General features: G+C 40.0%; 1 protein-coding gene across 3 annotated transcripts; it reads left to right on the top strand.

Moving 5' to 3' along the window:
- Positions 1–986: 986 nt before the first annotated feature.
- Positions 987–10,955, top strand: LOC307036624 (uncharacterized protein). Of its 3 annotated transcripts, none has more exons than XM_079677104.1 (6): positions 987–1,121; positions 4,082–4,441; positions 5,310–5,393; positions 6,138–6,251; positions 6,346–6,441; positions 9,665–10,955. In XM_079677104.1, exons 1-6 carry the CDS (start codon positions 1,073–1,075, stop codon positions 9,787–9,789), a joined length of 828 nt encoding a protein of 275 aa, XP_079533230.1. In that variant the 5' UTR covers positions 987–1,072; the 3' UTR covers positions 9,790–10,955. The 3 variants fall into 3 exon arrangements, with proteins under 3 accessions (XP_079533230.1, XP_079533232.1, XP_079533231.1); XM_079677106.1 differs by having other exon boundaries at positions 5,310–5,387; XM_079677105.1 differs by having other exon boundaries at positions 988–1,121; positions 4,085–4,441.
- Positions 10,956–11,280: the final 325 nt, after the last annotated feature.

The following is an 11,280-nucleotide window of genomic DNA, read 5'->3' on the forward strand; positions in this document are numbered from 1 at the left end:
GTGTCACGTGTTCTTGTATATACCTTATTATATATTTACATAAAACGTGTTATTGTGATGTTATAAACCTGACATTGACAGTATGCGCTCTGTTCAAGTGTTTAATGTACTACTTTGAATCGATCATAGAGACAAAATGGGCAATAATGACAGTCGCCATTACTGTAGGTTTTTTTACTTGGTATGATGGATATAGTTACATTTTAATGATGACACGCAGTGGTGTAAAGTACATTTACTCAAGTACTGTATTTTACTACAATTTATAGGTACTTGCTCATTAATATTTCCTTGTGTTGAATCAGACTTTAGTTCCATCTGGAGTAAATTCACAAGCTACCCTCCAGTATACAAAGTCATTCAAACTAGCTGCTCCTTTACCAGCTTTGAGAACACTTGATCAATCATTATAAAAACTAAACATATCATATATATTATTCTGAAATGGACCAATCTGCACTATGTCTACTTTTAATGTCTCTACTTTAACTATATTTTGATGATAATACTTTTCTAATTTACTTGAGGAACATTTTGAATGCTGGACTTTTTACTGTAACAGACACCGTTTTCTTCACAACTTCCGTAACTGCGCGCCGCCCTATAAATGCACCATCACACTACCATGATGTACCGCTACTCTTACTGTAACCATAACACAGGTTTCTAATTCCAAATGTTTCTTCACAACTTACGCCTCCGCCCTTTAACTGCGCGCCGCACTACCTTGTGTCGGGAGTGGTGTATAACTGCGCGCGGCACTATATGCACTATATACTACAACCTCTAATAAGGAAACAAGCTATTAAAAAGACACACTGTAGTTGCTTTTATGTTAACTTGTTTAAGGAAAACCAGCTTTTATTTGATTATCTGTGTTTAAGAAAGAAGACCCATTTAAAAAAGGTGTTCTGTATAAGACTCACTCGGCTCCTCTTCCCCCGAGGCATTTTACCTTTAAATGCCCCGCGGAAAACTTGCTCTCATCCATTCAACTGAACCGGGCTCATCGGCAACACGTTTTCTTGTTTATACCCTTTCTACTTTAAGTTGTCGCTGTTTTGATCTAATAATGAGCGAGAATATACTTACTCTCCTGTATCTTTTACACCTTGTCGTGGGTAAGTTAATTTATAAAGTTACATGTCAACTCTGGTTGGTGCGGTAGCGCCAAAACTGTGTTATTGTGATGTTATAAACCTGACATTGACAGTATGCGCTCTGTTCAAGTGTGTAATGTACTACTTTGAATTTAAGAATCGACCATAGATTATATATATAAGTTGTTCACGTTGGTCAGAGACAAAATGGGTAATGACAGTCGCCATTACTGCCTCTTTTTTACTTGGTAGCCTATGTTGGATATAGTTGCATTTTTTAATGACACGCAGTGGTGTAAAAGTACATTTACATTTTAAGTACTGTACTTTACTACAATGTGTAGCGACTTGCTCTTGAGTATTTCATTTGTTGCAACTTTTACTCCACTACAGTTCAGAGGTAAATGGTGTACTTTTACTCCACTTCATGTATTTAATACCTTTAGTTACTTTACAGATGTGGATGAATGATGTGAAATATAATCAAGTGTTAAATCAGACTTTAGTTCCACCTGGAGCAAATCCACAAGCTACCCTGCAGTATAATAATGCATTTTATGTATATAGCGCTTTTCACAACTCAAAGACGCTTTACAATATGAGGGAGGGTAGACAAATAAGGACAGGCAAACAAGTAAGTATAGTAAAATAAAAAAAATAAAAAGGCAGTCAAGAGGAAGTTGATTGAGAGGGGGGGGGGCTTATTGGTAGACAGAGTTGAAAAGATGGGTTTTGAGGCGGGACTGAGGGACTCAGAGTCACGGAGATCTTGGGGGAGGGAATTCCAGAGCCTAGGAGCTGCCACTGAGAAGGCTCTGTCCCCAAAGCTGCAGTGTGGATGTGGGAATGGATAGGAGTCCGGCTGCGGTGGATCTGAGGGACCGTGGGGGTTGATAAGGAGTGAGATAAGGGGGGGCCAAATGGTGGAGTGCTTTGTAGGTGAGGACCAGAATTTTGTAGTTGATGGAGTATACAAAGTCATTCAAACTAGCTGCACCTTTACCAGCTTTGAGAACACTTTCATGATCAATCATTATAAAACATATCATATATATTATTCTGAAATGGACCAATCTGCACAATGAGAACTTTTACTGTCGCTCCATAGATTGTGTTTATGAGGTTTTTGACGTTGGTCAGAGATAAAATGGTGAATTACAGTCACCATTACTGTGTTTTTTGCTTGGTATGTTGGATTTGTTTCATTTGAATCATGGCACGTTAACTAAACCCTTATTTGAACCCTTACTTTGCATTTCAAAGGTTTATCTTAATTACATTAGAAGACATGACTTTACAGAATATACAGAATATGCAATATGCTTATGCATTGTGCTTGTTTCACATATTCATAACAGGCGAAAAGCAAATAAAACTCTGTAGCTGAGATGATTGAAATGCAGGAAAGAGATTGCAGCACCTGTTGTTGTTGTTGTGTGTGGAGAGTGCATCTCGACTATCAAAGTGGATCTCGGGACAAGAGATGGAGCTAAAGCTGGACAATATATTGATATTCAGCTGAAATTGTATTTGATCCTGTTTTCTGGCTCCTTAGTGACTATTTTTAAATGTCATTTTCTACTGTGTCTGAGTTCGCATTCACACCAGCCGTGTTGAGTCCGGTTGAACCCTGGTGTGTTTACCCGCTTGGTGCGGTTCGTTTGGGTCGGTGTGAACGCAGTCTGAGACCTCTGAAGTGAACTAAACAACCGGACTCTGGTCCTAAAAGAGGTGTTCTCGGACCGCTTGCTAGTGAACTCTGGGGCGGATCATCGCTGGTGTGAACGCAGTCCGCCCCAAAACACAGGAAGCGTAGTATTTAAGAGTCACAAGAACACGGATGTCTTCAAAATCTTTAGCGAAAGAGTGAAGCAGAATGAAGTGTTGACCAGTGTGGTGTAAAGTAAAAACATCTATCAAACTAAAAACTACACATGAAAGTCAGAGCCATCTGTCGTCGGTGAAACCTCCTCCTGACTGCAGAACGTCTCATTATATGTTATAACGCACGTCTTCTGATTATATAATCATCAGTCTGCTAGAGTCTGATGATGATATGCTCTCCAGATTAACAGCAGCATGAAAATAACCTGCCGATGCTCCAAAGCTACCGTAGAAATTGCAGAGATTTGCCTTTATCCTAATAATTATAAAGGTGTCCCTTTGAAGTATTTGTTTATATAAATTGTGATCAAAACGTTTGAGACCCACTGAGATAACTTAGACTAAAGTGAACTATCTAAACCCTCAGAGTGCTTTACCTCACTGAGCCTCTCAGTCTGACAGGACAGAACTCTCTCTCCACATTATTGTAGAAACAGCTTCTTATATCCGTTGGCGCAGCAGAAGCTAACAACAATCCCCGCCGGTACCGGTGCACCCCCCCTCTCTATCTATCTATCTATCTCTATCTCTCTCACTTTGGCTGTGAGCTGCGGGCGCCTGCTAAGCCAACATCCCCCACTTTCATCACTTACAGCGCCCATCGTACAGGGCAAATGGAAAATGTAACCGGGGTGAAAAGGGTGTTATCTTTACTTAATTATAAATCTTGTTACATCAAGGCTGAAAATTCGTTTTTTTTGTATTATATCTTGTGGAAGTGCAGATCCCCTGTCCTCCACCAGGGGGTGCTGCAGCACCCTCAGCACCCCTACTTCCCACGGCCCTGCTCCTAAGTAAAATGTATGGAAAGGGTATAAAATTCCTGCCCCCTTAATGTCTGACCAACTGTTGAACAGTATTTCCGAGCACATGACTTGTGTTTAAAGTTTATACTCGGTTTGAGTTTTGCCCGTGAACGCAAACCGAACCTTCTGAAAAATGAAACCATGAAATAAACTGTCGTCTGGTGCGTACCAGAGAAGCGACTTTTAGGTGTGAATGCGACCTTAATGTCTGAATGTTTTACATGTTATTTGACTTGTTTGGACGTACTGTAAATCTTCAGAAGTGTAAAAGTTGTTACCTTTGTTTCCCAGCAGCGCCTCGTCCTGCCAGCCCTCGGATGATCCAGGCGGTTTCTGGAGAAAACGCTGCAGTCTGGTGTCGCTTCAATCGCCCCGAAAACTTCACCCCTAAAGCATTGGACTGGAAAGTTAACGACACCAAGACTGTCATCTTCTCTCGACATGAAGGATGGATTGATCCTGACGCAGCAGATGCTCAATACGCACTCAGGACTTCTGTGAGCCTGGAGGACCTGGCCAGAGGAATCCTGCTGGTGAACATCTCCAATGTGACTCCGTCTGACAGCGGAAACTACGAAGGTGTCGTCTTTGGAAAGCTTGCAGGCCACGACGACCCTTTGGAGTTGAAGTGTTCTGTCGAACTCATCGTTGGTAAGCACACTGAGTTCAATACGGAAACTTAATGTTAGAGAAATCTCACTGGTCCCCGGCTTGAGCTTCAATCTCAGGATCCATGTATCTGTGATCCTCTCCAGAATGGAAGTAGTCATCACATACAGAGCATCAACTAGTTCCTGAACAGTGTCCTTCACATGCTGATATCCAAGAGAGGGAGTTCCACAGTCCCAAGATGGAGGAATAGAAAGCAGTATTCAATGTTTCAGATTAGCTCCACGTCAGAAATGATCATGCTTGTCATATATCTCTCTCCATAGAGGCTGAATCATCATGTTAATCACATAGCTATCATATGCCTCAAACAGTCCTGATGCTCTTCTAGGTCATCACACATCCTGTCATGTTCACAGCTACAGTTGGGATACCTTTATTATCATGTGACTCTGATATTAAAGGAGGACATTCAGTATTTTCCCAACATTTAACATGTCAGATCTGGACATATAAAATGACGTCAGAGTGTTTACTGTCCGGTTAGGGTTAAAGTTCTTCCCATTTAATTTTCCCCTAAGCAGTCTTTAAACACTGAGACTGTCCGTACCGTGTTCCGGTTATTTTAAACTTCCTTATTATTAGGGACGCACCGACGAATCAGCCCGATGTCAGCAATTATTAAGATATTGCTGAATTTTTATACTGTGACGAGTATAATTTAAAGGCACCTGTTAAAAATGGACTTTTCTCACTAATTAATTTATTTTCTTTAACTACATGTATCTATGTTTTTAACGTTTCACATCTCGGGGCAGATGGACACACACAGCTTTAAAGAACACATTTTGTTCTGGGGTTTTTCTCCGAGTTCTAAGAACATTTTTGTCTTTTTATTTTACTTTAACAGCACCCAAAGACGAGCAGACGAGGAACAAGAGAAACGACTCCCGCACATCACCTGGCCCTCCAGCTGAAGGAGATCCTGGTAAAGGTCTCTTTAATTATTGCATTCAAATTGCCTCTGATTCACTTCTCTCTCAACATGAATGTCGGAGCCTCGCACTATAGATTTAGGGCGAGCAATATCTCTAAGATCTGATATCACAGTACATCTGATCATCTATCAAGAAGCAGTTATCAAATGACACAACTTAAGGTACAAACAAACCACTTTAACACTAAGTTTAAATATTTAAAATAGCAGCTTCACGTGGTTTCTGAGAACAAAAATAAAAAGAATTGACTGTTTTTTAAGAAATAAATACCAGTCTGTCTTCAGAAAGATATATAAATCATGTTGGAGGTTTTCTTTGATTTATTATCTTGCTGTGTTTTGTTTTAAAGTAAATTAATAATTTATTTTGTGTGATTATTTAAGGTAATCAGAGTAATCAGTAGTTGTTCATGCGTGATTTAGACCGGGTTATTTAGGAATTGATTGGAGACAGGCAGAGGAAACCAGAAAGGGCATAGTATCTTCTTTACCAGGGAAGGCAGCAGGGAGGAAGTAGGTAAAGGTTGTTGTTCATTGTGCTTTGGATCATTGGAATAAACTGCATATAAAAAAGATTATTAGCTGCGTACGATTTGCTATCTGGTGCCCCGGCATCAGTTAGATTTTTGAGTACGTTTTTAGTATTTATTTGTCCTGAGTTTCAGCCTCTAAAGCAGATCAAAAGCATGACTTTTTCTGAAGGTATTCCTCAAATCTCAACTGTGTGTGATATTCCTTCAGATGCTGCAGAGAAGACGAATGATGGCCTGAAAATTGTCCTCCCCTGTTTCCTAATTCTTGCTGCTGTTGCTCTCACTATCATGCTGGTTGTCGCTTGGAAACATGGAGTGATCCGTAAGTTCCTGCTCTAAAGAACTGTATTATCAGTTTTGGGAAACTTACTGAAACTCTGAACCACCTCTGATTCTGCCCTTGTTTCAACTTTCAGCTGCAGATGTCTGGAAAACTGTCCTCCCCTGTGTCCTAATTCCTTTTGCTGTCGTTACTGCTGTTGTTTGGATTCTGGTGAAACGTGGAGTGATCCGTAAGTTCCTGCTCTAAAGAATTGTATTATCAGTTTTGTGAATCTTACTGAAACTCTGAACTTTAATGGACGTAGGGTAGGATTTCCTAAAGCCCATGTATTGACTCTTACTAAATAATCCCTCTGCATCGTCTCTAGCAGTGTGCTGACCTCTGACTGAAATGTTTTTATTTCACTCTCTTTAGAGGATAGGGTTTCTAATGTTAGAATATTGTTTCTGATCAAGCCCTCCTTGTGAAGTGATCATTAACCATCACTGGAAATATCAGTGCCTTGCATGCAGAGGTGCTGCGCTGCCGAAAAACATTGAACCACAACTTCATCCAAATATCATTTCAAGATTCAAAGGCTTTCTCGTCACATGCACACAGTGGCGTTTTTATATTTACAAAAGTGGTGGGGCACGAAAAATGTAGATGTTTATATATATATATATATATGCATGCTTCTGGTGCTTTTTTAAACACGTAAACAAATGGCTAGCTATCCATGGTTCCGATAGGATAGAGAGAGGGAGGGGGGGGGAAGTGTCGCGTCGCGTCGCTCTATGCAATTCAATGGGACTCCCTGATAGTTGAACATCAACGCTAAAGGGCCCCCCACTGCGTTGATAGGGACGCCAAGGGATCCTGACATATAGGACGAGTTGGGAGTGAGAATGTGTCGGACACGGACGAGAATACTAATTTCCGGCAATACCTTTATATTGTCTACTCTTCACTTACTTGTCAGCATAGGTCGGCATTGATGTACAGAGCCGACAGAAGACCTTGTTTATATTGGCATCATATTGAGAGGTGCAGTGACGCGTCCTAAACCAGGAAGTAAGCTGCTGGTTCCCTCGAAAAAAAGCAATGGGATTTCTCCAAAGGGTTTTTAGAACATACGTAGCTGGAAATAAGGTCTGTGGAAAACAAACCTGTTTGATAAATGCACGTTTTGTTCACCCGGATAATCTCCACATGTCTACCCTACTTTTATAATTTTCGAATCATAAATCTAATCGATAGATTATTAAAGGGTTTTAGCACGCGTCACTGCACCACGAGAAGCCAACTCCATCGATCAAGCTGCCTAAAACTTTCTCTCCTTCTTCTCATGCTCCCTGTCACTCTCCTTTAACTCCTCCGGTGACTTTCTTTTATTTGAAGATAGTTTTTTTTCCCGGCGCTTGGCCGGTTACCGCTGGTATTTAAAAAATGTTGGCGAATGGTTAGGTGGGCGATAGTCTGCAGTGAAGGAGCGCGCTCACGGGAGCCTGCTCGCGCTGTGCTCCGCAGCAAACAGCTGTTTGCTTTTCACCCAACAACGACAACCGACTCACGGAACGCTATGTTGTAGCGTTGATAAACGAAACCATTTAACTAAATTGCTAGTCAAAATACCAATACCCCAGGAAACATTTTTTAAAGCAATATTTTTGTGGCCCGAGCGGGCAAGTGGAAAGTACGTTATGTTGGCCCGGGGTGTCTAAATAGTGCTTCCGGGCCAGCGGGCCATTTATAATGTCCGGCCCACATCGTCCGACCGGCCCACTTCAGTACCGGCCCATCGGGATTCGTCCCGATGGGCCTGGATCCAGCAGAGCAATAGCCTGTAGGCAAAACACAGAAGATCAACAAAAGATATGACATCAAATGAACTTACCAAAGCTGAAGTAGACGGTCAGCTTCATTCATTTTCTTTCCGTTTTATTGATTTGAATCGCTATACGCTGCTCTCTCTCGTCTACACTACAACTTCACTTTTCGCGGCACACATACTTACAGCCAATCAGCTCTCTGAATTATGACATGACGTTTGGTAGGTATGTCAGCACTTTGCCCTATGGTGATTATTTTTTTGCCGAACACATTGATTAGAAAAATACTCTGAGCATGCGCAGTGTAGTTTTTACAGCACACGTTCACTTAGACCAGGGGTGGGGAACCTCCGGGCCGTATACGGAACGCGAGACCATTTGGTACGGCCCTCGAGGTCATTTATAAACACACACAAAAAAAATAAGAAATCTAGACCGCAAAAGAATGAAAGTGTTGGTGGTCATGCCACAACCGTATCTGGATTAAGAGGTTGCTTTTTCTTTGCACAGCATGAAAGAAAGGCAAAATGAATCGGCTGTGATTTTAGTATTTTTAAGTAGACGTTGAGGTCAATCATTTGTACGGCCCTCGGAGGATGTTGTAACAATTGAAATGGCCCTTGAGAGGAAAAAGCTTCCCCACCCCTGCTGTAGACACTAATTAGAGGAACGCAGACTAAAACAGCAATTTACAGACGAATCAGATGATTACACTTGATCTTAAAATATATTTTAGGATTTATTTTGCTTTTTAAAATTATTATTTGAATTACTTTTTGCTGACACTAGGTGGGGCTGTGGCCCTGATGACCAGTGCACTGCATGCACAGTAGCTACAGTGTAGAAAGGGCAATGCATCATAGTTATATAAGACATGAAACAGTACAACTAATTAAAAGATACAAATAGAGCAGGTAATGTTGCGAGACCAAAGTAATGCAGATGAAGTAAACTATATACATGTCAACAATAAATAAATGCAAGAGGCTAAATAATGAACAGAATGTTGTAGGTGACCGAGTAAATGCATGAGTCTATATACATGTAAATATAATAAGATATAAGAACAGAATGTATAGATAATTATAAGATGCAAACAACTCTGTAACAGCAGGGGCAGAAATCTGTTCTCAGATCTGTCTCAATATCATTTGTGTGAACAGATCAACAAGCTTTGTGCAAATGTGTGTCTGTGAGTGGTGGAAAGTTACAAATGGACTTACTGTACTTAAGAACATGTTGGAGGTACTTTATCTGAGTGTTTTCAGTTTATGCTACTCTATACTTCTACTCCACTACATTCAAAATAATGATATTGTTATATTATATATTTAATATAATGATATTGTTATTTGAAAACTTTAGTTACTTTTTAGATTTAGATGATTATCTAATACAAATGTATAATATGATTTAAAGTAAAACAAACAGTATCCAATATCAGAATACAAGGCAATGGCTTAGGAGAGAAACTCCCTCTGAGGGAGCACAGGGATTGTAGCCTTTGCAGACCATTTACATGCACTGAAACCTGAAGAACTGCAGGAGAGGGAGACCCCAGAGAGCAGAACAGGGCCTCAGAACACACAACCTGTCCTTAATTGTATGAAGTCTCTAAAACTGTGTTTAATGTTTTCACAGCGATTTGTAAGAAAGAAGGAGAGCCGAAGACCTCAGAGGGAGATCAGCAGAGCGCTGCAGAAGAAGGCCTGGTGGGGTCAAAGGTCACAGACAGCAACAATCAACCATCAGATACGGTCTATTAAAGGGTCAATCAAGGCAGAATAGACCTTTCTATTCCCCTGACAAACAAAGGGCTGGGCCATCAATGAATATCACATCTATATTGTGACAGACGAGGTATCACGTTGGATTCATGATATGTGAGTGTGTTCTCTCTTCCATGTTTTTAAAGCAGCATTACATTGAAATCATGTCATTCACAAACTAGCATTACCTGTCATATGTCATAGTGTAAATATTTTTATAAAAACAACAAATATAAGTCCTCCAGTTTCATCACAATGATGATATCTGTAATTATGAAAATATTGTGATACATAACCAGGGTGTCCGCGGGGTCTTAAGAAGTATTAAAAGTTGATAAATCAATTTAGCGAAAATGAAGGCTATTAAAAAGTATTAAACTGCATTTTCCAAGGTATTACGTTTTGTAGCTTGTTTTCAATAAGTATATCAATGGTCCAAAGAGGTTGTATTCTACAGTCTGCCTGAATGTAATCATTGCGTAGGTGTGTAGTGTGATTCTGTGTAGTTTATTGATGGCATCCCGTTGGATGTGACGTCATCTGAAGAGGACATCGCACGCTCACTGCTTGATAGCGTGCGAAGGTCCGTTTACGCCGGTTGTTAAACAACATCGTTAGGGGGAAATGCAAGTTTGCGTCCAAATGGTTGGAAGATAAGGAGGAAGGACAATCAATACTGTATATAGTCAATGTGAGGTAAGGTGTGTCGCCAAGGTAACCGGTTAGAACTCAAAGTGGCGATGAGGTCTTAAAGTGTACGGAAAGGGTCTTAAAAAAGGTTTTACATTTGACTTCAGGATTCCTGCATACACCCTGATGTCTTAAATCAATCTTCCAAACATTTTTTAAAAACTCTGAAAGAAGGGTTACAGGATCACAATTACTGGACATCAAACACACTGTTTCTACACATTCATGTAAATATGTCTAATATGTATATATGACCCAACATGTGTATGTGTGTGTGTGTGTATATATATTCATTTTATTTAATCTCTTATTTCAGTTTTCTATCATTTTTATTTGTATCTTTGATTTGATTCTAAATTGTTTTAATCTGAATCTGTGCCGTCCTGTTTTTCATTCTCACCCTGTTGCTGTTTGAACTCTGCATTTCCCCACGGGGATTAATAAAGCTCCATCTTTTCTTATCAAACATGAAACTTATGCTTTTCTTATTCTGTACTTCTAAAATATATGTAAACAGTTATTCCTCAGTATTATTCTTGTATTAATAATAATCCCATATTTCAAATACATTCAGTCAATTCAAGTTGAGAACATTTTCTAACAAATCGTAGCTAATAATAAAAACAGCCCAATAACTTCTCTGCCCAATAAGCTTGAAAGAGACCCTTCATATTTCCCCTTATTATAATCAGAGGCTCCGTTTGAGGGAATGAGCTGCCAACGCTTTAACAAGATAAATGAAACCCTACGGAGAGCTGGGGTTTTAGGCTGTTTGTGTTTTCTCAAAGCATATTTAAG

The sequence above is a fragment of the Notothenia rossii genome (genome assembly GCF_949606895.1).
Source record: "Notothenia rossii genome assembly, chromosome: 1".
In the NCBI taxonomy this organism is placed as follows: Eukaryota; Metazoa; Chordata; class Actinopteri; order Perciformes; family Nototheniidae; genus Notothenia; species Notothenia rossii.

What these genes read in the sequence shown, in the direction of transcription:
- LOC307036624 (XM_079677104.1), top strand. Translation starts at nt 1,073, where the DNA reads ATGAGCGAGAATATACTTACTCTCCTGTATCTTTTACACCTTGTCGTG. An exon ending in TCTTTTACACCTTGTCGTGG is followed by an intron (nt 1,122 to 4,081) that starts GTAAGTTAATTT and finishes TTTGTTTCCCAG; the next exon opens with CAGCGCCTCGTCCTGCCAGC. An exon ending in GGTGAAACGTGGAGTGATCC is followed by an intron (nt 6,442 to 9,664) that starts GTAAGTTCCTGC and finishes ATGTTTTCACAG; the next exon opens with CGATTTGTAAGAAAGAAGGA.